The sequence below is a fragment of the Aspergillus flavus genome, chromosome 2 (genome assembly GCF_009017415.1).
Source record: "Aspergillus flavus chromosome 2, complete sequence".
NCBI lineage: Eukaryota > Fungi > Ascomycota > Eurotiomycetes > Eurotiales > Aspergillaceae > Aspergillus > Aspergillus flavus.
Window position 1 is genome coordinate 5,553,748 of NC_092409.1, and position 27,495 is coordinate 5,581,242.

Here is a 27,495-nt window from a genome sequence, read left to right on the forward strand (position 1 = left end):
CGCTATGCTGTCGTTATACCACCAGAAAAGAATACAATTACATGCCCAGGTGGTCTTGTGAAATGATGTCAATTCCTGTGTGTATCAGTGTTATTTATCAAATGGGTTGCGTACCTGCGCCAAAGGTGAACACACAGCAGATAACATCTAGTCTTCAATGTATAATAGCATTCTTGAAGCGGATCATCTGTTCCAATGTACCTAACCATTTGACACGCAGGAAGACCAAAATGGCCCTTTGTGGTAACTTGCTAAATCCGGGACAGATTTGTATTGTCTCGAGAGTACAGATGATCTACTCCACATAGATAACTTATGCAATGTAAGTATATGCTGGGAGATGTTACTTTGCCCATTCTGAGTGGCGCTAGGACGTGAGGGAGCCCAAAATGCGGTCAAGGGAGGCTCGATTTCAATGTTTTTGAGACCTCTTCCCTAATTGAGCGAAGATTACGACATTACCCAGTAGGGAAGAAAGGACGGAGAAGTCCGAGCTCACATACATATGCCGGCCATACATATAAACTACACATCATCGGCAGGCCAATGGCCTCATATACGCCGTATCACCCCTGCTGCGTCCTTTTAAATCCCGAGTGAGCATAGACCTCTGCAAGAGCAGGGGCCCCACAGCGTTTTGTTGCCCTGTGCTCTGCAGGTGGCGGACAAAGTGGGATTTATAGACTAATTAAGGACTTCACTTAGCACTATCCATACCTGTGGGTCGGTACGCATGGTAAAGCACCTGAAAACCTGGAAATCAATAGATTTAGTCCTGCAGGCTAAAACGTGACGGGACACTCCCGACAAGGAAGGGGAGGCTGTATAGCACCTTAGCGGCCCATTGGCTACATATCGGACCACGCTCAGTGGGTTATGAGTCTTGGGTTTGAACTATAAATTGCCCGAAGCTTCTTCTTAGCCTGGTCTATTTACGTGCGTTCCGAACAGAGAATCGGGCTACCCCCCGACGCAGATACAGGATGCCATCGTCGCGGTCCAACAAATGACCTATGACGTCTACTCGTCCTTGGGCATACCGTCATACCCTAGCACAGCCTTGAGCGCCATGTTGCCCCCATTAGAGTGAAGATTGGCAAAGGAATGAGTGCACATAGTCTTTCCCGATCGTGACTGCATTTCTTCGACACTATTGGTTCCTGGGTTTCCCTGTCTTCACCTAGTGAAAGGTTAATGCGCTCTGCATCTTGGAGTCCCTTCTTATTTGTCTCTTGTCAGTCAAATCAGGGTTTCATTACTAGTATCGGAAAGAGTAAATCTACGCGAAGGAAGCTTAGTGCAGCCGTCCAGCAATCAATAAACCTCCTGCTCTGCTTCCCAGTTAAGCGCACCATAAAAGGTGGGTGTGTGTGGGAGACTATTTTTATTTCTTGTAGAGTTTGCTCAAGTAGAGCACGCATGGTAAGTACTAAGTACTCGATGTGAAGAATTATAGAACTTATAGCATCAGCCTGAGATATCTGCTTAAGATACTAGAGAGAAGACACCAACGGACCCTGTAATTCAAGGTAACCAGAGGCCCTGTTCGTACAATCGTAGAGAAGTCGTTGTTAGAGGGCTTACCAACCCGTGATCATCCCGACATTCTGGGTCAAGTCACTTGACCACCCACTGTCTCTTTCGGATTCCCTCCTCCTTTGCCTCCTCCCTTTGTACTTACTACATACTAGTCTGCTAGTCTCATAGTAGCCAAGTGGACGCGTCGACTTACCGTCATCCCCAGCCCTTTTGGCTTTTGTGATTGGATGGCATCCTTAGCCTGCTATTTTGGGCTCGGCCCGGTGGGGATGGCTTCATTCTCGTATGTTAGTCGTCCGTTAGATTCCAACGTTGAGAGCTAGGCATTTGTTTATTGGTTGCATCCCCACCTCTCCTCAATAGTCTTCTCATTACTATCTACCATGTACGCTGAGTTATACCTGGTCGAGAAGGCAAGACCTGTCTAACGGTACTGTGTATAGGGCGAGTACAGCACCCGAATGCTGTATTGATCATTGGTGCATATGATGATGTATTCCTGCCTTGTAGGGACACAAATTTGCAATTTATTAAGACTCAAATGTGATTCATCCACAACGTTAGTACGCGCAGGTTGAAGCTATGCTTCTCTGGTCGATCCACTAGTCGTTCTAGGATATCGGGTGCGAAAAAAGGGCCGATGCTATCTTAATCTGCAGGGATAGGAGGCGTCACACAGACATGCGCCACATCAAAATTCCGGGAATTGAAACATGGCTTGCTGAACATTTTACTTACGAGCTATGGTGAGTTTACTTTCGCTCGCGGCCCACACACCTCCCATCCATGCCACCGTGAGAATCCGAAGTTTGGTCAAAAAGTGTGACACATAACTCATTATCGCCGGCAAGGCAACCTCACATGCAGTAGCTTTCTCGCTAAAGAAGAACGGTTGCAATGCTAATGCACAAGTAGCGCCCCCGTTTTGACCTAGGGCACAAGCAGCATATGCTCACAGGGACGCCTGTACGCCGTACAGAGGAGTCCATACTCCATACAGAAACCTCAGCTGAGAGCGCATGGCAATGTGGCGGTGACCGCTGTTATGGTCTCCACATCATAAGGATGTTAGCCACAGCAACTAGAGCAGGGAATTAGTCAGATCAGACCACTAAGGATAGAGCAGCGGATCATCGACCATCTTTGCCAAGCCGAGGTATACTGGGGGATTTTTTTCCCCTACTCCTTCTAGCTTTACTCGGTTGGTGTTTGCTACCTGGGTGATTATCGCGGAGAATTGTATATGCTGTCCAACTTGAGTAAGTTATAGTTTACTAATAGAGTTGGCTGGCGGCGATTCAGTATTTCTCCAAACCTTGGCCAGGTCCTTGACGCGGCTGGATTTTCAAACTTTGCACTATGGCCCGGCCCATATTGAGCTGGGAGAATAGCCATTACCCTGCGAGTCGGGCGACTCAGATCTACCAGGTAATGGGAAGAAGGGTTATTACAGTAAACACTTGACAGGTACACCTGTTCACATTGCGGTCAACAACCCTGCACATCAGTGGACATAACGGGATTCGCCGTGTTGTCTATGAATTCACATTCTCATTGGACGACTGACATGCCGAATGCTCGGAGAGCCACTGTGGATTCCCTCGACTCAACACAGTCAGTTGAAGTTTGGACCCTCGGCAAGGCTAAGGAATTCTCCATGAGTGGAAGACGGTGTCTCCGTCTATCGACCATATTGTCTCCCTTCACCTATACCAAGACTGCGGGTCTGATGCCTAAATCCCCACAAATCTGTATATATACCATTCAAAGTTCCATGTCACTGCATGATGTGAACGAGCTGCAGTCGCTAGCTGGACAGCGATCCTGGTAGGTGATTCTAGTAACCATAGAATTGGGCCATTCCACCAAGATCCAAATACTTCGGGTCAAGTGGAGCACTTGAGGAATATAGCTTCTGCTGGTGTTCGTCGCGATTGATCTACGCCCGTCGTCAGGTCGCCTGATAATTTGGATGGGGGATTCCTGCGCCTGCACTTTCAGTCTAGATTGGATACCCTTAATTACATGATCGCCTGTGCATTTGTGGTTCGACTACTTCAGCAACAGCGATAAAATCCTCGTTACCTGAGAAATACAATATGTGGGGGGAAAAAAAACAGGAAAAAAAATATGGGGTGCTGAGAGGGATAGGCCACGATTGTACCCTCCTGAACCAGGATCTTGGACTTATTGCAGACCAAGAATCCCAGACCATGATTGGTCATGTCACAGGCTGTCGCTCCTAACTGGAGACCGGTCCCAATTTGGAATCCATTTGCCCACCCACCAACACGGCTCTTGATCAGTAGCGTCCTTGTAAGGGACTAACGCCGCGAAATGGATGGACATCAATGTTTCTACTGACTTATATAGTGTCTAAACTGACCGCGCTTGAGACTTCAACCATCTGTCATTGGCCCACTTCGTGCTTCCTGAGCATTTGCCGACGATTACACCTCTATCGTCCTTTTCTTCCATAAAAGCTTCAATTTGTGATAGCGAAGGAGAACCGGGGCCAAAGGAGAACACCTTTTGTCACTGTGACTTATTGAACGTTTCTATTCTTTTCTTTTCTTTTTTATTTATCAACGAACCGGGGGAATTCATTCGGGGATATTCTTACTAGAATCCTGTCAGGCACGCAACGCCGCTGCAGGGTTAGATTCGCTCGTCAATGCCACACACATACACAGTGGGCACGCACACGTCCTCAGAAAAGCATCGCCCAGTCCGACTCCCCAATTTCGCTATTTCCTCCGCACGGTTATAGATTGGTATAGAGTCAGTAAGGGTGGCCTATGCTCGGATTTCAAGGCTGGTACGACTGTTGCGAGCCTTCTGTTCTCTTTTTCTAGGACTGAATTGGTCATCAGACGCTCTGTTGCACACACTTAAGTTTTTTTTTTGTACATTTGTATTGTCATTCCTAGTGTGAGTTGTACCGGCATACATCCATTCTGTTTGGACGATGCTTCGCGCTTTTCTTTTTCCTGGGTTATTTCTTTTTCTTCGGCATACCCCTCGTGCAGCTGCCTTGTTGTTCTGCCTTGCAAATTAAATCGGGCTAACTGACGCATGTTACTCAAATCAGCCTTCTTGATACACTCAAGTAGTCGGCCCCCGGTGGGTAGTCATCCTCACGTCTTTGTTCTTTTAGGGCGGAGTTCAAACCGTCTTGTTTTTGGTTCCAAGTTGCAGTTGTCTGTTTGCGGGTTCTGTGTATATGGCCCGTTTTGTTGCGCCGTCAATCCCTCGTCAATTGTCTCTATAAAGACCGGCATTATATCACCTCTTATAACGCTTACGATAACGAGGTCGCCATTCTATCTGCTATTCTAACTGATGCCCGCCTTCCAGAAATCGGGAATTCGCCGCCCGACGTTTGCCAATACCAGACAAGTTGGAAGGAGAGTATAGGTGATAACCTACCAAATCTTGTATACGTCTGCATAGATGTCGAATACGCCATTACCACAATGGACGCACTCCCTTTCCGACAGCCTCGATACGAGCACTCGCGCCGGTGACGATGCAGGAAGAGGAATCGCAACAATTCCAAACCCTGCATATTCGACTCAAGAACCCCCACGGTTTCTATTTCCAGACAGTCAAGGTTATGATCCTACCGCCAGCACCTCGAGTCATTCTAGGTTTGTATTTGAAGGAGCAAAACGGGATAGCGCGGAGCACCGATATAGTGTTTCCTCAAGCACGAGTGGGCCTCTTGCTCCATACGCATGGCAGCGCTCGAGCATCTCGAAGAACGTTGACTATGGTGGGCCATCGAGTTCCTATTATGAAGCATCAAGCCAAGGCCGTGGCTCCATAGGCTCCACGGGGCGGGCCAACGACATAGAATCTCTGTAACTCTCCCTTTGCTTAGCCTGCGACTTTGCCTCCTGTTCTTGCTTTTGGCTCGGCCTGGACTCGTTCCAAAAAGGAAAGAATCCGTTCTTGGTGGTCCTTATGATGCATTCTTTTCGATGTTCTAACTTGATCTGATCAGGTATAGTAGTTCTTCCACGACGTTTCCAAGTCCCGTCCATTCTGATAAGAGTTCGGCAATATTCACCATCCATCCTGCGCCAAAATATTCAGCGCAGCAACCCCCGCGTCAGACAACGTCCGGCGTACCCTCGGGCTTTCAGAACCTGCTTCACCATTCCCCATCACCACCTCCGCGGCGGCCTTCAACAGCTTCCCGTTATCATTTACATATTCGAGAGCAACCAATAGCGGCAAGAGCGTGCGGGAATAGTAATAGAGATCGGCGACCTGTCGATCCACCACCCATCCTCCAATTGCTCCTGACCGACTTCGATCCAGTGTCAGATCAAGATAAAGATGTCTTGCAGGATCCGAGATTTGCAGTTGGTTGTATCCTATTCCCTGCGGTGACATCTTCCCAGCAAGCCTCATCAGATATGGAGAGAGGCGGTGCCATTCGAGAAAGCCGCCTTGGATCTACCGCGAGCCCAGGTCAATTAACACCTTTGCTTTCCGGAAAGACATTCGTCTCTCCCTTCTATGTCGATGCAGACCCGGACCCTGCGACAGCACCTGCCCACCCGACTAGTGAGGATTCTGTGACGCAGAGGACCCCTGGAGGATTGGAACGGACGAAACAACCGGCGACATTTTTCATATTCTCGGACCTCTCAATCAGCAAAGCTGGAGTGTATCGCCTGCAATTTCGGCTCATGAATTGGGGCCATGTGGAGGATACCGGTCAGCAAATGCCTATTCTCGCGGAGGCGTGGTCGAATCCATTCCACGTGTACCCAGCTAAGGACTTTCCCGGGATGAAAGACTCATCCCCGCTCGCGGAGGGACTCAAGGAGCTCGGGTTTGTCGAACTAAAAACAAGGGGCGAAGGAAAGGGCAAGGGAAGAAAGCGATGATGCTAGTCAGGGCCGCTCATGAATGAACACTAGGTCATTGAACCAATTTTTCCCAGCGTTGCGATATCTCAGATCACCGGATCCCCTGCACTGCGCCTGTTTCTAAAACAAATACCATTACGATTTTAATGAAGGATTATGAAAAGAACACTTTTAGAGGCATATGAAATTGATTACTACTCAACTCTGTAAGAAGGGTCTGTTATGGTGCTAAAATACAAACCTACGTCATACCTTAGACCAAGTACCTTACGTATCTAGTATCTAGGTCTATCTTCAGGCCGAGCAAGTTCATACATTTGTAGTATGCTCGGCTTATAGCAACGGAGGTCCCACTAGGGAATATTGCATCCGTGTTCCTCCTGTTTCTGGCGCAGGTCAATAGCTTGTCAGCCTGACTTCCACCATTCCATGAAACAATCATAGCAAATGACAAAATGTTTATACCCAAATGCCCATCGGGCATAGCGAATTGATATTGTTGTACAGCGTATAGTACACGGGTATCAACCAAACACATTAAACAAACCACACATCACGATCCTTCAGCAGCACATCCAGATAGATATAGCTCCATCAAAGATCTAGCAACTGAAGCGGCACCTCAGGCCGAAACTCCTCATCCCGCCAGACCTTCACAAGCTCATCCTGGGACGTCGGCATAAACTCCTTAGCATCGTCAGTTCGCGAGGACTGGAAGAGCTCCCACGCCGCTTCATGATTCCCATTCTCACGCTCAATGATGGCGAGCAGCAACGCAGCCCGCGAGTTCCCTTGCTTAACCGCCAGCTCGTACCAATCCACCGCCAACTTCCGATACTCGGCGTGCGACTTGACGTCCGCAGACAGGAACGAAAAGAACCTGCCCAGCGCACCGGGCTTCTTCTCCTCAACCGACTTAGCCGGATCAACGGTTCTGGTAGGCTTCGGTATCGCCTTCGCGTTATCCCCATCCGACACCTTCACACCCCGCCGAGGAAACCACCCCTTCGACGTGAGATAGTAAAAATTCGCCAGTTTAAGACAAGCCATGACATCCCCCGAACTAGCCGCCTTACTCATACACCCCTCATACCCCTCCAAATCCATCTCCCGCATCAGCAAACTCGCATAATCCTGCAACGCAGCCGGATCCTCATACTCCAGCGCCGCACGACGCATAACCTCATCCGCACCCATAGGATCCCCCACCTTCTCCTTCAAACCCGCATACACCCGCCACGGCGTCTCCATAACCTCCGAGATCAAATAAGAATGCTCAGGCCCCCGCGGCGTGTTCTTCGACGGGTGAATCCGTGCCAACACCGCCTCCATAAGTTCCAGTGCCTGGGTATATTTCCCCCGTCGACCCTGTACCTGCGCGAGAAGCTGTAATGCCCGCGGATCATTGCTTGTGAGTCCGATTTCCTCGAGCTTGTCAATCACAGCCGTTTGCCGTATTTCGGTTCCCCGACGTGCGCTTATGGCGAGGTAGCGCGCTGTTTGGTATAAGACGGGTCCGCGCGCTCCGGCTAGACTGCAGGCCGCTAGGACCCATTCTTTGAAACTCATGTCGTTTGTGCCGATTTGGTAGCCTATGTTGAAGATTTCGTTTATGTCTGTTTTGCCTATTCCGACATGTATCTTTAGTTCAACTCTCTCTATAGATTATTCAAGGGTACATCATAGTAAGAGAAAGGAAAGGAAATGAAAGTAAACTCACCCCCATCAATCCTCAAAACAAGACCCGCTGCCGGCGGATACGTATACGCGACATTAAAGAGCTCTTTCGCGATGCGCACAAAAGTCGGATAATCGACAGTGACGCCCCCATATCTGCGCGCTTCCTGATGGAGGGTTTTAGACGCAGTATCGAGGAATCGCAGGCGCTGAGGGAGGTCGCCCTGTGCTGGGGTCTTGAGGAGGCCGTCTTCTGTGTAGGTGGCTGCGATTCGGGGTTGTTGGGGGCGTTTTTGGGCTGCTTCGGCGCGGCGGACGGAGGGGGAGCGGGCGGCGTTTGGTTTGGGGGTTGTGTGGAATTGTTTGCTTGGTGGTGTTCTGGTTGTTCTTGTAGTTGGGGGTTGGTGGTTATATTGGTTGGTGGTGGTGATGGAGAGGCGGGTTGAGGGAAGAATTGGGAGGGGGAGGAGGCGTGAGCATTTGCGGAGGGGGACTGGGGGTTTTGCGAGGGACATTGTGGTGTGGGTTGTTTGGGAGAGGGAGTTGGGGTGAGGTGGTTTTTTTGTTGGAGATAAATTATGGATGGGAGCGGAGAGATTTCTTGGTGGAGGAGCGGAGCTGTTTACTTTACTTACCACTTTGGCTGCCCATGCAATGATTAGTGGATACTAGAATGGATTTGGACATTATTCATATGGTAGTCTGGTTAAGGTATTGATTTCCTTGCAATTGGACCTCTACGCATTGTCTATAAACTAATAACCCATGATTAACTTCATAATAGTAAAACAGCATATCTATCGTCCATCCGTCGTGGAAAAGCTCGATAGACAGCAGAAGAGTTGAACAGACACAGATCGTTCGTCCATCAGGGATCCAAATTGTCCAAATCAAGAGATGATAATGTACATTTGCCGCCTTTTTCCCGCTTTCCGGTTATATCAGAAACATGTCAAGAGATATACGACGGAGAAAAGAAAAACACTAAAAACACAGTAATAAGTGGTGAGAGACAAAACTCCAGCTCGATGATGCAGTCCAATCACAACGTCCCGGCCGTCCTGATCCCCGTCGTCCTGTTTCGCAGAGTCAGGAAAAGAGGCAATCACCAGGTATAAATCAATTCATCGAAATTATTATTCCCCGTTTACTCCATGATGGCCTTGGCACCGACGGCCTTGAGCGTCTCGATGATCTTCTCGGCGTCCTCCTTGGGCACGGACTCCTTGAGGACCTTGGGCACAGATTCGACGAACTTCTTGCTGTCAACCAGGGAGAGGCCGAGGAGGGACTTGATCTCCTTGATGACCTTGGCCTTGGAGGCGGCGTCAATGGACTCGAGTTTCAGGTTGAAGAGGGTCTTCTCCTGGGCGGCAGGAGCAGCCTCTTCCTCCTCGGCGGGAGCAGCGGCGGGAGCAGCACCGCCGGCCATGGCGAAACCGCCAACGGGGAGGTCGGGGATGTTGAGGCGGGTCTGCATGGGGAACAGTGACATCAGTATATAATGTTCTCATCAATTGATCCTATCAATGCATTCAATCCCCCCGGTGGAGGTGCACGCGAGCAAAAACATTGCACCACATCGGTCTGCGATATGCGGAAAGAAACAAACAACGAACGAACCTTGAGGGTGGCCACGAGGTCGGCGGTCTCCAGCAGCGTCAATGTGCTGATCTGGTCAACAATCTGGCTGATCTTGGGGTTGACAGGGGCAGCAGCCTCCGCCTCGGTGGACTGCCATCTCCGTGTCCGCTGAGACAGGTATGTCGAGGAAGAGAGGCGCAAAGAAGCGGCGGATGGGCGGACGATCTGCCTGCAGCAGCGAGCGGCGACCTGCGAAGAAATTGACATGATGGCTGTGAAGGGATGTGACCGGAGAGGAGACAGACGAGCGTAGAGGAGATGGAGTGAATCAGGCGCTGCTCAATCAAACCGAACCAGAGAGCTATCCGAAAGTCTTGAACTGAAAAAGAAAGTCGAGTTTCGGTCCGGAAAATCCAGGTGTCGGTCACGTGAGCTGCCCGTCCGATGCGCCGGAACGCTTGAGAGTAAGTAGTAAACAACCACAACAGTTTCTGGTCAATATAAAGGTAGACAAATATATAAAAAATAAAACACCATAGTTCATACTACGGACGTTAGGATTCATATAGTCAAATGTGACTCGCATTATACACAGTAGCCAATATTACTACTACTCTCACAACACGCTTATGTCAAATCCTTGATCCATGGACTTTTCATGATATCGTATCTATCACATTCTTATTTTAACCCCAATTAAATATGTAATGCTTCATGTTTAATCCTCATCCCAGTTAGCGTTGGGGCCTGGTGGCTTGGGGCCACCGGCTTGACGAGCAACGATGATCTGATCGACGCTGAGGACTGTCCGCGCGGACTCGCTGGCAAGGCGAATAGCCCAGCTCTTGGAAGCCAACAGGTCGAGAATACCCTCCTCAACGGCGTCCAGGGTACCGGCTGAGGTAGACGATTCCAGATCAACACCGGTCGTCCAGTATGGCTCCTCGTCCTCGGAGCTACCCGACCCCTCTTCTGACGAAGCTTCGGCACCGGTGCTGGCGCGGTGGTGGGCTGTGTAAAGACGAGAAAGAACCTCGGTGGCATCGAGACCAGCAGACTCCGCAAGGGTGCGGGGAATGACCTCGAAAGCCTCAGCGTACTTACGAATGGCATGTTGAGGCAATCCGGGGGTCCGATCGGCGAATGCAGAAATCTTCTCTACGAGCTGGATTTCAGTAGCGCCTGCGCCGGGAACCAGACGGGGGTCCTTGGTAATGGCCTTGACGGCGTTCACACCATCATCGATGGCACGCTCGACATCGTCCAAGTGGTTTTGTGTCGCTCCACGCAGAACAATGGTAGCTGTGCGAGTCACGGCGTTGGCCTCCTCCTGACGGAAGACGGTCACACGATCACCGCCGATTTCGGTGGTCTCAACGACATCGACGCTGCCCATCTCGTCGGGCATAGGGGCTCCTAGACGAGCAAGAGGAGTGGCGCCGACGACACGGCAAAGTCTGCGGAGTTCGAACTTGGAGAGGATTTTGATCACAAGGATGTTGAAGCGGTTGAGGTAGTGCATGGCCAGGTCACCAACGGTGGAACCGGCCACAACGACGCGAACACCGGAGTCATAGAGCTCCTTAATGGCCGTCTCGAGGCGTTCCTCCTCACCCTTGGTGAAGTTGAGCATCTCATCCGCGGTCTTCAACAACACAGTGCCCTTGGTTTCGGTCTGAGAAATGTCGATGGGGCAGCTGAACACGCCGACCTTAGCCTTGGTAGCCTTCTTGATGGTGCCATCAGGTTCTCTGCCAAGGACCATTCCCTTTACCACACGAGACTGTTCCAAGCTACCACCCATGATCTTCACTACACGAACGTTGTCGACGTTGAAATTAACGGGGTTCCTAGGCAGGACAGCGAGCACGGCTTCCGCAACCAACGAGGCCAAGATATCCTCCGTTCCGGACTGCTTGCTGGCAACGACTGTACGAAGAGCCTTGCTGAGCTCTTCTTTGGAGCGAAGTTCCTGCAGGCGATCGACTTCGAGGTCTGCGCATTCGACAATTGATCAGTAAACTATAAACTTCGGAAAGGAATTTGCAACCAATGCTAGCCCCTGAGAGGACTATGAGCTATCGGCGACACGGGCGCACCCACCTTCTAGCACCTTGAGGGCAAAGTTCTGTGCCTTCTCATAGCCCTGGACAATGTCACTCGTCTTCAATCCCAAACGGAGCAATTCCTCAGCCTTCTTCAACAGTTCTCCGGCCAGAATGATGACCAAGTTGGTACCATCACCCATCTCCACATCTTGCTGCTGACTGGCCATGACAAGTAGCTTAGCGGCAGGGTGTACGACATCCAGCTCGCGCAGAATGGTAGCGGCATCGGAAGTAAGGACCATCTTCTGCAGGTGGTTGATGACGATCTTGTTGCGGCCATAAGGACCAAGCGACGTTTGGACGGTTCCAGAGATAGCCTGGCAGGCTTCGATGTTACGAATAACGGCGCCATCTTCGGCATCGTGGCTGCAAATTTCAGAATTAGCTATCTAGCAACGCACGACTCAGTCCAACTCCCCTCAGGTTCCCCGACTGGAGCCTTGGTTTCAGAGGATATCGGGCGGAACATTCCACAAGTGGGCTTCGCTTACCTCTGATAGCCAGGCTTGAAAAGCCCGGCCTGGGAGGGACCAGGCATAGACAACGACATAATGACAAAGGGCTTCCTCTCAAATTATGCACTTAAAAAAAGAGGAAGATGAAAATAAGATCAGCCACAACGCTGTCCTGAAGCTGTTTCTAGGAATTTTTGACGGAGAGCTTCGAGACGGTCTGGCGGCGGATGTTTGTTTGGTTTGCACGCGGAGGGGCTTTCCTAGGGCATTTCCCTTTTGGGTCACTGACTAATGTTTATACATCGCATAAAAGTGAGATGAGAATTAGTCGTTATGTTATCATTGTACAGGTTCGTAGGTTCTACTAATTTACAGAAAAGATTACCCGGCACTGAGGTATTCATGCGCACTCGTATAAGAGCTATCACCAGCGGTCATGATAAGCGGCTTGTCGGAATCCTGGCACTGCATATCAAAATATCATTAGCCATTCTACATCGTACAATGAGGAAGATAGAGTCTTACTGAAACCTCCGATGGCATGGCATCCACTGTCTTCATATGCTGCCTCAGCTTTAATTGACCTAGGAGTCGAGTCAGAACATCCTAATCGAAAGAGTACTCAGGGAAACCTTACCATCCACGGATGGCCTCCATACGGTTATAGCTCTTTCAACATATCAGCGAAGGTTCTAAAAATCGGTACTAGCTCTAGGGAGGGCTTACCGAGGGATGTGTTGACAGGAATTGTGGTGGCGCTCCCTTCTCAGCTTCCTGCATGCGTGCCCACCTAAGAGAATGTTAGTTTACCTATACAAGGTATAGTCTCGATTGTATAGCGCTCGTAAAGTCTGAAAGCTGCCCGTAACTCACAATTCGACTGCGGCCTCGTGATTAAAACACGCTTTCGACATCATCACTGCTACGGTATTAGCTGTGCAACACCAGCGGTAGAACAAAGCACGCACTTAACCCAATCTCATCCGCTTCAGCCTGTTAGGTGATTAGTTAAGCAAGTTTCCAAACGATGGCTAAGTCAGACTTACCTCCTGGGTCCGTGAGTTTGGCAGGCTATAGGCAAGGTTCATAAGCAATGAAGGAAGCTGTCCAGAGATGTCAAACAACATTGAGACAAGAAAGGCAGCTCCCAAAGTGATAAAGCTGTTGCTCATGCGCTCCGCCGGATGATGGGCCACCACATGCGCAATCTCATGCCCTAGCACGGCTGCTAAGCCATCCTCGTCTTTACATATAGGCAGGATACCGGTGTAGACAAACACCTTGCCGCTGAGCCTCCACTTAGTATATTGACAGCAAGTACGACGCAAGAGATAGCAAAGTAGGGAGGTCCTTACCCAGGAAGAACAAAGGCGTTAAGCATGTTATCGTCTTTTATAACATGGACCTTCCAGTCTGCGCCTTCAATCGGCGCCTGCGGAATCAAGCGCTGCAAAACGCGGTTCACCTGCATGGTAAGCGGATGGTACTCGGGAAGAATGCGTCCCCGGTTTTCGTTCAGGACTTCCTGATAGCTCTGTCTACCCATCTCAAGTTCCCGTTGCGCGGAGACGCAGTTGAACCGTCGGCGTCCAGTCATCTAGTCGAAAAGTTCAGTACCGAGTACAAAACAAAGTGTCAGACCATCCTTGCGTCCTGTGCGATGATAACCCCACTGGCGCAAGTGATGCTATCGGTCGCGTGGAGTCAACAATCGGGGACGCACCTCTACCGTGTCGCTATTATATATGTAGAGCCCACTAATTCCCAGCCCTATTATGACAAAGTGGTGTGGTTTAGCATCCTTCACCAAGCGGATGAAGAGCGGCTCGCGTCTCGGGTCATTGAATCTTCTATACTGGTTCCCTCCATACTGGTACCCTCGCTTTGCGGAGCTAGAAAATGGTCGGCTGCGGAACGAACTGGAGGGGCGTGGGAAGGTATGAGAGAAGGGTATCGAATGAGCGGAGCGGCTACGGGGCAAGAGGCATGTCGAGATGGATCGAGGGAGAGGGAGCAGCGTGGGGTTGGAGGTAGAGGGAGGAATGCGACGGAGGGACGAGGGAGATGACACGGGCGATAACCGGGAGAAGCTGCGGAAAATTGTATGTCTCATTGGTAGGCGTAACATCTTGGACCGCTTTGCATTTTAAACGAGGGAACTTCGTGATCGAAGAGAACGGAGCGAATTTATTGTCCAGTACGGCCCGAGTAGTGGGCTGAAGCTATTCAAGGTAAGCCGACAGATCAGTGGATCCCTGGGTTCCCCATGTCACAGGACCAATCAGCGCGGTATCATTTACACCTCGGCATCAAAACATGAAACATAGTAAATCATCGTAGGCTTCATGTAGAAGCTATACCAAAAAGCCTATCTTTCAGTATAAAAACTCATGATCGGGGGCTCTTCAAACGAGTCAATTCTTACTAAAGCGGCTTCATTTACGTGGCTTGGGCTTTTATCTCAAGTTAGATATATATTTTGCCGCTCCTGTTAACCCACAAAATGGCAGTTTTGTCTTCCTGATCTAGTTCATGCTTGACACTATTATGTATGCCGACAGGTTCTAGCCGGAGAATGTATATATGCACGAGGCATTTCTCCTAAGATCATACAGTGAATTATGAATCTTCCAAATTCTTCAAACCCCGTGCACCTAAGGATCTTTATCACTAAAGGCTAGCCGTAATTGTAGTCTAATCACAAGATTGGTATTGGATATTTAGGCATGCCACACCTACTAACTCGAAGATATATAGACCTTATCAGTGATTCCCGAATATATTAGGACATTACTGGATTGAACTGTGTAACCAAGTGCTTCTCAAGATCAATGAACCGGCGTAAGGTAACGCACAGGCTCCTAGGCAAACTCAAAGAACAATGCTTTGCGCCTATAATAGCGCGCAAATATGTGCTATATATTGCAGGAGGCCAGAGAGCTGTACATTAAGTTCTTTATGATGGTGTTTAAAAAGTCCCCATGAACTCTTGCCCTGTGCTGGGACAACGATTCAGGGTTAGCGATCATGAGAAACAATAGAAGTCAATAATTGACTATGAGGAATGAGTCTGCACGTACTATACTGTCTTGGTCAGACTGTGAGTAGCATGAACATACTCCCCAATTTGTATCCTACTCAACTGATCGGAACTAAATTACCTGCGTCTCAATCGACGGCAAGAGCAGATAATAGTCTAGCCTCGTATACTCCCAACATTACACTTTGGGTATGCTCCAAGCCACGCATAAAACCTGCAGCAATGCAGATTTGTTGAGCGCAGTTTGCTGAAGTTTGACCGTGCCGCGATAATCGGCATGACCACGACAGCATGTATCTTCCCAACAAAAAACCGGCCATATGTGCCACATTAATTTAGAAATGAGGCTTTATTCAATATCCACCTATTCATGGCCTAAACCATACGATTTCCTTATTTAGCACACCGAGTTTGTATGCTAGGATGACGAAAATGGATTCGTACTATTGCCTCAGAAACGACCTTCAACATGACTTCTTAACCAATGATCCGGTACTCGCTCCAGGAGCATGAAACAAACTATTCCAGAAGCCTTATCCGAGAACTTAATCTGAGTTGGGCACTGTAAGCGCCGCTATTCTAGGAACAGTGGTTAACTTCAGAGCCGCAGTGACGTCTAACTCTGTACAGGCATCTAGAACATGATCAACTATAGCCAATAAACAATGTACTTGAAACGACCAGTGTATGAAGTCTAGCTAATGGTCTACAGGAATAGTGTAGCGCCTCAGCCTCTTTTGGCAATTCAATATGATTCAATCATTAGCCGCCTACAAGCACAGGAATCGTTTCGCCGTGCTCACTCTGCATGGACAAAGACGAATCTCGTCGAACAGATTCAGCGGCTACATCTAGGCAGATACCATGTAGGCCCTGTCGAACATGGACCTTGCTTGCTTGCTTCCTGGTCCAGGAACATGGATCTGTTTCCTGGATCACGCTGGTCGATACGCTGGGATAGGATGTGACATGATGGACAGGAACCGGTCGTCAAGCAAGCGCTGTGGGATCCAACGGTTGGAATTGAAATGCCCCATCTTGATTGCGCTGTACCTGCACCTGCACCGGATCGAGATAAAAATACCTGCGTTTAGATCTCAGGTGGACTGGAGAACGGCGTTAAGGTGCAGTCCGTTATTGATCGACCCCGCATGGTAGACCCGATGGACGAACACTAAATCACCATTCTCGGAGAAATGGTAATTTCTATTAATAAATAGACTCATAATTTGTCATGGACGAATCCAAGGCAAGTAATTAGGCTCGATCGTATGTTGTCTAGCGGGTGTACACTAACGCTACGGACGGTAGACAGATGCCGTGTGCGTCCATCAGGTCGGCAATGTCTTCTTTCCGTGCAAGTATTGGATTGGGTACAACATAATACATGTGCTACCGAGCTACAAACATACATACAATTGTATCCTGTGCCCTACACAGTGATGGCTGCATAATTTCACTCGGCCGTCTTCCAATATTTAGTTACAGACTGAAAACGGATAATGCGAGGGAGACAAAAAAGAAGAAAAAAAAGAAAGAAACAAAGAAGAATAGACGAACTATTGCACATTGTGTCTTCACAGTAAAACCTCGAAATAGCCACCAAAGTGACTCGACCGCTGTTGTGGCATGTCACCATGCACATCCATATCACAGTTTCTGCTTGTGCTTCTTGACCAGGGTGTCTGCAGATTGACCTCATATTTCCCAGATGTGATTGGTAAACCGTTTAATTACGGCTACTAAATGAACGCTAATTGCTAGCGTGCAGCTGCAGGAATGTGATAAGGTCCGGCAGAAGCGTTGTGACGACTTCCAGCCTTGTCAGCACCCTGTGCGTATTTAGGGTAGTTAGTCTACTAGGGTCACGTTGCAGAGATGATAGATAGGCAATATCTTGTCATGTACTCCGTAAAATTTACAATGAAAATTCGAATAAAATAATAAAATGCCACGAGGCGATAGATAACTACCGATGACTCAAGAAGGAGAATTGAATATACTCCACATCGGCACATGAGTCAACTGTGCGAAAATTATCCCAGATTTGTTGCCGGCGTGACAGTGTGACTGTAGGATCGAAGGTGCAGAACAATTAAAGCTAATGTGAGCTTCCATGTCGAATCATCCCGAGTGGGGAAATTCTGGTGGCTGTCAGATCCTGTTGAATGAGGGGAAAGGATCATGGGAACGCCAGGTTAGCGGCCAATGCACGGGATGAGGATGAATTGAAATTAATTGGCGCTGACCGGAGCTAATTATGGCACTCATAGGAGAGATATTAATAGTAAAAGCGCTTCAGAGGGAGGAATTATGAAGGATTGTCGGGAAAGATGGGCGGCTAAATGATGCTAATTAAGATCTTATCACATCTTGGCCAAAGTCAGTCGGGGTCGCACGGGGCACTTGGTGGTTCTCCACTCACTGACGGTTGGCTGCGGATTTCCCGTTCTGCATCGACAGTATTAGCCGGTCGTCGAATCATCGTGGGGAAAGGGAAGCTTGGCTCACCCCACTATATTAGCGTTCGACACTAATGCTGTATCTATCAACATCTACTAGACTCCATGCGGAATTTGGCTGGGAGAGCACTCAACAACCCCGCAAAGCTTCCGTGAGACGTCCGAGTACCACCGTCCTCCATGGACACTGGATTGGTGCTAGGTTTGTTGAATGGCGTCTTCTACATTTGGTGTTACTTTCGTCCAATACCTTTTGGGATAGTCAGTCCTCTCTTTCTGTACAGGCAGGGTCACACCCGTGCCCTCAACAGCCTATGGAGAAATTACGGGCTCGCTTCGTGTCGCCGTTGCGGATATTATGGTCCAATATGTATGAATCCAGATCAAGTGGGGTTCTACTAGTCCGTAGAACACCTGCCCAATTGGGGAAATTGTGGTAACTTCAGCTCAATTGATCGCTATTGGGGTCCACTATTGGTGGTCTCTTTGTGATTCACGCTATCAGGCCATGAACGGCGGGTTTCCTTTCCCTTAAACCATTAAGACCTCTTCTATAGACGGTTGGATTCGGTGGTAATTGCGGGTAAGCGAAAAATAGCAGACCAGATCCAAGATGCGGGCGTAGGATCTGGTAAGCCAGGTCGTCCAAATTCTCCGGGTATGTCCCCCTGTTCATTGGTAGTATGATTCTGGGGGATGTTGCACGGTACCTTTGATCTCAAAATGGAAACCAGAAACTAAAAAAGAAATACAAGATTTCCACGGTAGGACGAATACCACTTAATTTCTAGGATAATTTCGGGCAGATACATTGCGATAGATCCAAACCCAATCAATTTCCCAGCCGCCAATATTGGCGAGGAGAAGGTCACCAATGACACTGCATCACGACCTGCATGGGCGCTAATGAGAAAGGTAAAAATTCCAAAATTATCCAAAATTAGTGTGGTTCCTTGCTCGTGCATGCTGGTGAGACCCCCTGCTAGTGGCAGCCGCCAGGGTTCCGTCCTGCGATCATCCCCCCAATCCGCTATCTTTGCCGCTACAATCCCACCGCCGCGTTTCCCCCCGATGCTGCTCACTTGCATTCGACGATCTGATGTCCAAAATAGAAACATCATGGCCTGTCAGTTGCGAACCTTGGTTTTAAAGCTTCCTCGATCCCGCCATCATGGCTTTTCCCGAAATCACTGTCTCGCACACTAGTTATCTGTCGCCGCATCCTTTGCTACCGCGCCTTTCCTTTTCTTCTTATACTTAATTAGATAGCAAAGGCTGCTGGTTCAGCTTTGCGATTGCCCCACGATACCCCTAAAGATACCCGCAATAGCTCGCCAGGCGACTGAAAACTGGTCACCTTCGCAACCTATCGCAATTTATATCGGAGCGCACGGACGATCAATATCGCAATATCGTCCCTCGAGTCACTCGCCAAAATGCCGTTGACATCGAGGAAGAAGACCTCTTCGATTAAACCGGCTAACAAAGCCGCCACAGACTCCGCTCAGTCCTCCTCCAGCGAAGGCCCTTCCACAGGGACCACGGGAAAGACAAACAACAAGTCGCACAAGAGATCTCGCTCTGGTAGGTCCAAGCTGAAGACCGGTCAACTAGTGTCTGGGTTTTAATGGAGCATGTGTGGTCTCTGTAGGCTGTTTTACCTGCCGCCTCCGCCGAAAGAAGTGTGATGAGCAACATCCATCCTGTGGTGCCTGCATTAACCTTTGTGTGAAATGCGAGTATAAGCGCCCTATTTGGTGGGGTAACCCAGAGCACAGACGAGTGCAGAAGGAGCGCATCAAGAACAAGATTAAGCAGACGAAGATGAATGAACGCAATGGAACCCTTACTGGTGGGTTGAGCTCCCCTACACTGTCTGATCTATCACCTCGCCTGCTGACCCTCCATGACCATGTACAGTAGATCAATCTGGCCGCAGCCGCAGCTTGGCTGTGACATCGCCGACAACTCCTGAAATTGAATTTAACCGTCCCGTCTTTGCGGAACAACAGGACATCTTCGCTTCTCATCTGCCAACACCAGCCATGACCCAGCCCATATACGAACCCCACCCAGGATTCGAGATTGACGTCAAGACAGAAAGACATACATTTGTCAATGATGTTCCTCTGCGACATGACTCCATGAGCTCAACGTTCAGTACCTTTGCTCCACCCCAATTAAACGCACCGCTACCAACGTTCCCCCAAGAAGAGTGGTTTCCCGACGAGTACTTCCCACAGGCCCCGGCACTCCCTGGTATCGACCCGGCACTTTGTGACCAGAGAATTCAGCAGACCTACGCCATCTTGCAGTCGAATATCCCTGTAAGCGACCACGACCGTCCTCTGCTCGACCATTTCATCAACAACGTCTTGCGCATTATTTTTCCCGTATTAGAGGCACATCAGCGCGGGCACTTACGAGCACAAGCTATCCTGCAAGCCTTGGAGACCAACAAAACCTATCTTCACTGCTGCCTCAGTGTGGCCGCTATCCATCTCAAAACAACGGAAGGGTTAGTTGGGGAACAGATCGACCACGACATCATGCGACACCGCTTTGAAGCTGTTTCCCAATTGTGTCTTGCGCTGGGTGAAGACACCAAGCACGAGGAGATCCTGGATGCGACATTAGCCATGATCTTCTTCCATTGCTCTGTGGGTCCTGCGGATGACTACCTTCCGGATATCCCCTGGTACGATCACTTCCAAGCGGCTTCGAACTTGGTGAGCCGGCTCGGTCTTTCGACTACAATCCCCCCATGTGGTAACCCATACATGCTTCCCCCCTTCAGCATGACACTGACATCGTGGATTGATATTCTTGGCTCCGCTATGCATGGCAGAACTCCCGAGTTTGCTCACACTTACCGCTCCAAGCACTTGAGTGGCACGTCTTTGGGATTACGGGAGCTGATGGGTTGCGACGACCGTGTGATGTACCTGATCTCCGAGATCGCGTGCCTCGATGCGCTGAAGAAGGAAGGCCGAGTTGATGCAATGGCGGTTTGCTCCCACGTTTCGGCCTTGGGAAGACAATTGGAATTTACCGAACCCGCGGACCAGACGCTCGAGAGCCCCTATACCCCGACCGGAGTCCTTCGCCCCGACATCTTGACCAAGAACATGACGGCAGTCTTCCGAATCGCAGCGCGAATTTACCTATGCAGTCTGGTTCCTGGATTCGACCGAAGCCAGCCAAGCAATATAAATCTAGTCCAGGCAGTTGCGAACACCCTGCAGTATATCCCGGCTGGTCAGGATGGATACGATCGCTCTCTAGTATGGCCTCTCCTGGTCACCGGGGCTTTTTCCCAACCAAACAGCCAATTTAGGACTATTCTGGCTGACCGGTGTGCTAACCTGGGACACCATGCCGACCTTGGAAGCTTTGGTCGTATGTACCGTGTATTGCAGGAAGTGTGGAGAGCTACCGATGACCCTATCGACACCTTTTGCCAAGTGGAAGATACCCCTGTGGAAGCTTCTCCATCGAGCTCCAGCCAGCCCATCAAGCTTGAGGCACCCGAGTCCCCCGAACAGATCGGTGCCGACTGGGCTTTAAAAGACACCAAGAGACCACAAATTCATTGGCGCGAAGTCTTGCAGCAAAATGGGTGGAACTACCTTCTGATTTAAGTTTTTTTAGATACCCCCTCTCTCTCCATGGGATTGCATCTCATGACGTTTACGCGTCCCTTGAAGGGACCCATTCAAGCGGGCTTGAATATGCGGCCAACTCGGAGATCTCGAGAGTCATAATCTGCGCCAAGGGGATATATCAATGAATGCAAATACTCGCGCCGGTTGAATGATGGCTGGATCTCATCATTCCTGAGCTTACTGCTCCGCCATATTTGCTTTCAGGAAACGTCCATATATCCCAGACTGTGTCGGCTTGGTGTCGGCTCTTGGGTCTGTCTTTCCATTCTTTATATATTATTGGCTCTGTTTCACTGCTGGCCAGGGAAATCATGACACGAAAGGCTATGAGGAAGCATTGGATTTGTGGCGATAGTTGCAGAGGCGCAGACAGTCATACCCCCACATGGTGTTTTGGCGTTTTGGAGTGGATGGACCTTTTCATGGGACTATATCTATATAAAAAAAACCATATTATATGCTGTCGGCATTTTGTTTATTTAAGCATTGTGATTTGAATTGATTCAATGGACTATGATTACTGGATACATTCGGGTTTCTACTTTATGTGCTATGGAGCACCATATACCCTTGTCAATTGAATCATGTTCCGTCTTGGAGTCTACACCGTGCTAAAGTATGTATTCAGACAAGTATATTGGAATTCATACAGCAGTCACTGACAAGGACTTTGCCTCGCCTCTTGTCCTAGAGAATATCGACGCATGACAATGACTTCATGGGTAAGATATACCATTCCACCTCTCTGTATCTATCTAATAATTATCTCTGCCTGTAACGGCGGTTGCCTTAGGAACTATATCCTGTACTGCAAAATCCGCTGGTAATCACTAGGACGCCAAGATCATCCACAAAAGCGCTTGAGATGGATAGGAAAGCCGAAGTTGCAACATTTCATTTACCTAGTTACCTATGCTAGTTTTTTATAGCATCATAATTATCTTATCTGAGATTACTGTATACCAAATTTGGTGGAAACTTTTGGCAGCGGAAAGGTACCAAAATTCAAAGTACCGATAAGTCGAATACACGGCAAGGAAACAATCATGTAATTTAGCGTAATCCACAGCAAAGTCGATCACACGGATACTCGAGAGTGACTTGGAAGTGTTGTCTCGGAACCCCGTAACTACGGAGTATAGACAAAACACAAAGGCGGGGGGACGACGGAACCAATAGGAGGCAGTTTTAAATAACTGCTCCACTTCCCTCGACATTATCCCATCACTGGCGGAAGATCAATAAGCTTTTCTATCAGTGTATAGTAATCCTGCCAATAGGAACGCGGTGTGCCTCCCGACTCTCACAACCCCCGCACCTCTCCATGACTAAGAACTGGGGGAGTGAACGTTTTTAATCGGATCTCCGTAACTCAATTCTTTCTGATATTCTCTTTCTGATATTCTTTGTGTTTTTGCCGTTGTTGTCCCGAGTTGACGCCAACCCGTCTGAGCACGATGTCTCAAACAGCGGTCCTCACCCAAACCGCAGCGTCGCCCCCGGATGTCCATGACTCACCGCATTTTCTAGTTCAGTCTCAGCTAGATCATGACTCTCGTCGAGGGCCCGGGTCCCAGAGCTCATTATCTCGTGAATATGGCTCTTCTGAGGATATCGATGATGACCAGCGCACAAATTTGTCCCGGACCCGTGCGGTCATCCTGATTACGATCTTGACGGGCATCACACATTTGTGGGCAGCATGAGCACGGGCCTGCTGACCATTGGGCTGCCTTGGATCGCAACAGATTTGGGGCTGCCAGAGAATCTGCTCTTATGGTTAGCAACTGCCAACCCCTAAACAAAAAATCGATTGAAGATGATCTGATCATGGGTGCCGCTTACTATCCAGGCCGTCATCTGTCTACTCGTGAGTTTTGCACACTGAGTCCAGGACTTCAAGTATGCTAACACTTTATAGACTTGCCAATGGATGCTGCCTTCTTCTCGCGGGATCCTTGGCCGATTTCATGGGCAACCGAATGATCAATCTAATTGGATGTTTCTTACTGGGAACCTTCACTCTGGCTTGCGGTGTAGCTCAAAACGGTATACAGCTGATTCTGTTCCGCACTTTTCAAGGCATCGCAACCTCTATGTGCCTGCCTACGGCATTTAGTATATTGACCGACTCCATGCCAGTGGGTAAACGACGAAATATCGGATTTGCCTGCCTTGGGCTGGGACAGCCGTTTGGTTTCTCAGTAGGATTGGTTTTTGGTGGGCTTTTCCAAGAAACTTCTCTCAAGTGGAGATTTGGGTATTACCTCTGCGCTGGTGTCACCATGGGCTTGGCCGTGGTGAACTTTTTCAAATTGCCGAAAGATTCCGCGAGAGAACCGTTCACGTTTGGAAGACTTCGCCGCGAGATTGATTGGATGGGAATCTTCCTGTCCAGTTCTTCCTTGGGAATGATTCTTATGTGTTTGCGTAAGTATACCTCCGCGTCTTGCCGATATACATAAGTTGATGAAAATCTCCGCACATCGCCATCACTGATAGCCCATCAAATATTCACAAGGCTGAAAACATTGTCCTCCTCTGTGTGGCAACAGTTATGATGCCCGCATTTCTAGGTTGGATGAATTGGCGCGAGAAGATCGGAAAGCCGGCTTTAATCCCGAATTCGCTTTGGCAAAATACCGCATTCAGCTCTATCTGTATCATGGTTCTGTTCTCATGGGCTGTGCTAAACGGCATGGAGACTATTCTCAGTCTATTGTGAGTTTAACTCGTTTCGCATGCTAAAGACGAGTTCTTCTGCTAACCTGTAGAGCAGCTTTCAAGAAGTTCAAGACCTGCCTGCCATTCAAGCGGCCCTTCGATTCCTCCCCAGCATTATAAGCGGCATCACCCTCAATCTTGGAACTGGTTTACTGGTGCATCGTCTTCATGCGAATTACCTAGTGCTAGTCGCCTCAGTTCTCAGTGCAGGATCCCCACTTCTAATGGCCATCATTGACCCCGAGTGGTCTTGGTGGTATTGTGCCTTTTGGGCTATGCTGCTGGGACCCCTCTCGGCAGACGGTGAGTATCTTTTGTCTTGTTTTGACATGATAATATTGCTGACGGTCTGTTAAAATAGTCATCTTTACTGTGGCAAATTTAATTATTACGGAAGCCTTCACGCCCAAAACCCAGGGCCTGGCTGGCGCGGTCTTCAACGTTGTTGCTCAGTTTGGAACCTCCATTGGACTTACCATTTTTGCCATCATCTCTGCTGGTGTGACACAAGGTTCTTTATATGAAAACAAAAAGTCACCCGAAGCGCTCATGTTGGGCTACCGCGCTGTATTCTGGACTTGTTTCGGATTGATGATGGCTGTATGTTGCTTTGGCGCCTGGGGACTACGCAAAGTTGGGAAGGTTGGTTTGAAGAGGGAGTGAGGACGTATCCTAGAAGCCGCCATTTTATCCTGGGACCGAGTGAGTTGTTACGGAATGTCTATTAGGTAAAATTTGGACATAGCTGTGACAAGAGCCTATTCTTCAAGAAAAAGAGTGCATTCTGCAGCGAATACTGAGACTGGGGAGAAGAGAGAAGTGCTAGAGGTGCGGTGCTTGCCCTCATATCCTTCGATCTCCGCCAATCAGATCGCTCAAAACTACCTGGTAATGTATCCATCGATTGCGACCTTCGGCATTGTAACGGCTGACCCATTTGATGCGAGCTGTCACGCTCCGGCCGCTCATCATAGCTTGCACAAGCTCTTCTCTCACAACTTTCGAGCTGCCGATACGAGAAAGAAAAGAAGACTGCAACATGCCTGGGATTCGGAGTGAAGGCGATGTGAAGAGAGTGCGAAGAGATGGATAAGGTCGGACGAGGAGATACTAGATCTTCTATTAGCCAAAATGAACACCAGAAGACGGGGAAATGAATCTTACGTTCTCATAAGCACCAGTCAATGGCCCGCGTGTCAACGGCGACATGACATTACGTGCACGCATGGCCTCTGGGTCGCTATCCATGGACGATCCTGGTCGCATCCACTTGCGCTGATTGCCCGCATTAGTTCGGCTATTTATGAGAGGTTGGAATAGATCGCCGCCATTGTCCTGTACAGTAGCGAGCTCTCGGGGGCTCAATAGCTCGCTCAACCCTTGCAACTCGTTTTTAAAATCTGAGTCCTCTTCCTCTCGTCCTGCAAGGCTGTAGTGACTGAGCCGTGGTTCACACCCATCTGAAATCCCGAATTCGAACACCCAAATGACATTGTGGACGCCATGCTCCCCACGGGGTTTGGGTGCATCTCTTCAATGAACACCTGGGAAAGCAGCTGTCAGGCATAAACTGTCGCTGCTGCTTCCGTGAAGCCAAGGGCGTATGGGCAGATATATCAATATTTCTGTATGTTCGCACGATGCATTACATGATCCCCAATATATTACTAGGAGAAATGACTGGGTTCAAGTACAACTTCACATCATGCTTCAACTGCAAAACCTTTCAAGATCATATTCTAGTGATCTTCTCAAGCAGAGGACATACACGAAGAAGCAAAGAAGAAAAACGAACGCAAAACTATGTTTTTCTTGAAGCTGAGGTCGACCTTTGCATTTAAAGACCCAGTAAAGACCCAGTGAAGCACTTTTATATTTCACAGACTTGACAGTGTAGAGACTCGACTTAATCCGATACATATAGAAATAGCAAGTTCGAATCGATTCAAGTCATTATTGTTGTATCACGAGATCAGCGTGGAGTGGCCCCCCCGGCCTGCAGAAGTACGAGAAATGGCCAATGTTGGTAAAAACTGGATTTATACATTTATCAAACGCCGTGATGAGCTGAAAACTCGCTTTGCCCGCCGCCACAACCATCCGCGTACTAAATTAAGGATCCAAAGCTCCAACGTGAGTGGTTTGAGCGCGTACAGATCACGATAATGTAGTATGGCATTCTGCCAAACGATAGTTACAATGTTGATGAAATTGGCTTTGTAACGGGCCTGATATCTACTGCTAAAGTAGTTACTTTGAGCTGAGCTATTTGGAAAGCCTTCTCTACTGCAGCCCGGAAACGGGGAATGAGCTACTTCTATTGAGTGTATTGATAAATTAGATTTTCTTGAAGTCTTTCCTCAGTCAAGAGCTCAGATATATTTTACTAGTAATATTTGCCGCAGCTTCTCAGCTACAGCCTTAATACTTTTGATCCTGAGCGCGTGCTTTCTCAGCTTAATATCAAGCTTCAGGCAACGATCATTTGTGCTCACTATTGGAATGTAGATAAATACATTCCTTCAGCGGCGTTCGTTTTTCAAAGATAATACCTATGGACAATAGCTAGGCATACATAATCGAAAGCCGAAGAAGATAATAGTATCATGGGGGAGTGCATAGATGGAGGGAGGTCTACAAGTATTTATTACTTTTAATTTATTTTCACCAGGTCCTACTGTAAGTAGCTGATCTCTGGTCAAAGTTGCCTATTGAATGTAGATTTTCTGTACTGCAAAGTGGGGGTATTGGGCTTTTTGGCCTTAGCTGAGATTTTCAGCTCCTTATCCTGCCAAGGCTTTCATATCAGGATATCTGCTATTCTCCATTTCTAGTCCAATACAAGTCTGTCCATTGACTCTATTCTAATAGTTAGACTGCAGTAGAGTGGTTATCGGGTCCAGCGGTTAAACCGTACCACTCTAATCTGGAGTAAGGAGGAACTGCCTGGCTTCTCGTTCTAGATCACTCACTGAGCTTGCTGGTGTGTACTCCGTGACCAATCAGTGAGTGGCTCAGAACACTCACAGAGCACTCATGTGCTGTCTATAAAAAGCGGCGGCAGCTGTAGTGGGCTTGGGTAACTGGGCAGAATTTGCAGAAAAACAATTCAGTTATGCACTTTTGTTAACTAGAGAATCCTACTAGCCTACTTAGTACTGTAGCTACAACAGGATCAGGATCAGACGGGCAGATATACGGCCAGGGCTAGCAGAACAGCGATCTGGGATCGCACCGTGACACGGCCAGCTATTCGATAATAAAGGCGCGAATAGGAAACCCTATACTTATATACTAACTTAGTAATATTAATACATTTTTTTATGTAGCTTTTTTTTTATTATATGCGTGTAGGACC

At 48.7% G+C, this 27,495-nt stretch overlaps 8 protein-coding genes across 8 annotated transcripts; 3 read left to right on the forward strand and 5 right to left on the reverse strand.

The window, feature by feature from the left end:
• Nucleotides 1-4,237: 4,237 nt before the first annotated feature.
• On the forward strand, nt 4,238-6,697 carry velC (velvet complex protein). The gene is made up of 3 exons (XM_071508001.1): nt 4,238-4,357; nt 4,631-5,402; nt 5,546-6,697. Exons 2-3 carry the CDS (start codon nt 4,993-4,995, stop codon nt 6,438-6,440), a joined length of 1,305 nt encoding a protein of 434 aa, XP_071364056.1. The 5' UTR covers nt 4,238-4,357; nt 4,631-4,992; the 3' UTR covers nt 6,441-6,697.
• A 319-nt stretch (nt 6,698-7,016) lies between these two features.
• F9C07_1952 (uncharacterized protein) lies at nt 7,017-8,614 on the reverse strand (the record flags this gene model as incomplete). The annotated part of the gene is made up of 2 exons (XM_041290334.1): nt 7,017-8,047; nt 8,143-8,614. 2 exons carry the CDS (start codon nt 8,612-8,614, stop codon nt 7,017-7,019), a joined length of 1,503 nt encoding a protein of 500 aa, XP_041143602.1.
• Nucleotides 8,615-8,685: 71 nt separating this feature from the next.
• Nucleotides 8,686-10,083, reverse strand: F9C07_2278263 (mitochondrial 54S ribosomal protein bL12m). Its single transcript, XM_041290335.2, has 2 exons — nt 9,723-10,083; nt 8,686-9,573 (listed from the first exon to the last, which is right to left on the reverse strand). Exons 1-2 carry the CDS (start codon nt 9,948-9,950, stop codon nt 9,247-9,249), a joined length of 555 nt encoding a protein of 184 aa, XP_041143603.1. The 5' UTR covers nt 9,951-10,083; the 3' UTR covers nt 8,686-9,246.
• Nucleotides 10,084-10,401: 318 nt separating this feature from the next.
• F9C07_1950 (putative t-complex protein 1 theta subunit) lies at nt 10,402-12,341 on the reverse strand (the record flags this gene model as incomplete). The annotated part of the gene is made up of 3 exons (XM_041290336.1): nt 10,402-11,678; nt 11,787-12,157; nt 12,283-12,341. The coding sequence occupies 3 exons, from the start codon at nt 12,339-12,341 to the stop codon at nt 10,402-10,404; spliced, it is 1,707 nt and encodes a 568-aa protein (XP_041143604.1).
• Nucleotides 12,342-12,505: 164 nt separating this feature from the next.
• Nucleotides 12,506-15,196, reverse strand: F9C07_1345525 (peptidase). The gene is made up of 9 exons (XM_041290337.2): nt 13,970-15,196; nt 13,602-13,843; nt 13,293-13,533; nt 13,215-13,239; nt 13,120-13,165; nt 12,973-13,036; nt 12,884-12,915; nt 12,772-12,830; nt 12,506-12,711 (listed from the first exon to the last, which is right to left on the reverse strand). Exons 1-9 carry the CDS (start codon nt 14,372-14,374, stop codon nt 12,671-12,673), a joined length of 1,155 nt encoding a protein of 384 aa, XP_041143605.2. The 5' UTR covers nt 14,375-15,196; the 3' UTR covers nt 12,506-12,670.
• A 2,482-nt stretch (nt 15,197-17,678) lies between these two features.
• F9C07_2278266 (C6 transcription factor NosA) lies at nt 17,679-22,640 on the forward strand. Its single transcript, XM_071510282.1, has 4 exons — nt 17,679-19,332; nt 19,400-19,600; nt 19,669-22,135; nt 22,207-22,640. The coding sequence occupies exons 1-3, from the start codon at nt 19,185-19,187 to the stop codon at nt 21,387-21,389; spliced, it is 2,070 nt and encodes a 689-aa protein (XP_071364057.1). The 5' UTR covers nt 17,679-19,184; the 3' UTR covers nt 21,390-22,135; nt 22,207-22,640.
• A 230-nt stretch (nt 22,641-22,870) lies between these two features.
• Nucleotides 22,871-24,800, forward strand: F9C07_1947 (putative aminotriazole resistance protein; the record flags this gene model as incomplete). The annotated part of the gene is made up of 6 exons (XM_071508518.1): nt 22,871-23,106; nt 23,266-23,283; nt 23,335-23,843; nt 23,990-24,134; nt 24,193-24,440; nt 24,499-24,800. The coding sequence occupies 6 exons, from the start codon at nt 22,871-22,873 to the stop codon at nt 24,798-24,800; spliced, it is 1,458 nt and encodes a 485-aa protein (XP_071364058.1).
• A 180-nt stretch (nt 24,801-24,980) lies between these two features.
• F9C07_2226630 (uncharacterized protein) lies at nt 24,981-25,630 on the reverse strand (the record flags this gene model as incomplete). Its single annotated transcript, XM_041285006.2, has 3 exons — nt 24,981-25,247; nt 25,302-25,566; nt 25,620-25,630. 3 exons carry the CDS (start codon nt 25,628-25,630, stop codon nt 24,981-24,983), a joined length of 543 nt encoding a protein of 180 aa, XP_041143608.2.
• Nucleotides 25,631-27,495: the final 1,865 nt, after the last annotated feature.

Excerpts from the sequence above, each read along its gene's own strand:
- velC (XM_071508001.1), top strand. The coding sequence starts at position 4,993 with ATGTCGAATACGCCATTACCACAATGGACGCACTCCCTTTCCGACAGC. Across the intron at positions 5,403-5,545 it reads GCCAACGACATAGAATCTCT|GTATAGTAGTTCTTCCACGA; the intron begins GTAACTCTCCCT and ends TGATCTGATCAG.
- F9C07_2278263 (XM_041290335.2), bottom strand. The coding sequence starts at position 9,950 with ATGTCAATTTCTTCGCAGGTCGCCGCTCGCTGCTGCAGGCAGATCGTC. Across the intron at positions 9,574-9,722 it reads ACCTCGTGGCCACCCTCAAG|ACCCGCCTCAACATCCCCGA; the intron begins GTTCGTTCGTTG and ends TTCCCCATGCAG.
- F9C07_1345525 (XM_041290337.2), bottom strand. The coding sequence starts at position 14,374 with ATGTTACGCCTACCAATGAGACATACAATTTTCCGCAGCTTCTCCCGG. Across the intron at positions 13,844-13,969 it reads ATAATAGCGACACGGTAGAG|ATGACTGGACGCCGACGGTT; the intron begins GTGCGTCCCCGA and ends CTTTTCGACTAG. Across the intron at positions 13,166-13,214 it reads AGCGGATGAGATTGGGTTAA|TGATGATGTCGAAAGCGTGT; the intron begins GTGCGTGCTTTG and ends ATACCGTAGCAG.
- F9C07_2278266 (XM_071510282.1), top strand. The coding sequence starts at position 19,185 with ATGCCGTTGACATCGAGGAAGAAGACCTCTTCGATTAAACCGGCTAAC. Across the intron at positions 19,333-19,399 it reads GCACAAGAGATCTCGCTCTG|GCTGTTTTACCTGCCGCCTC; the intron begins GTAGGTCCAAGC and ends TGGTCTCTGTAG. Across the intron at positions 19,601-19,668 it reads ACGCAATGGAACCCTTACTG|TAGATCAATCTGGCCGCAGC; the intron begins GTGGGTTGAGCT and ends GACCATGTACAG.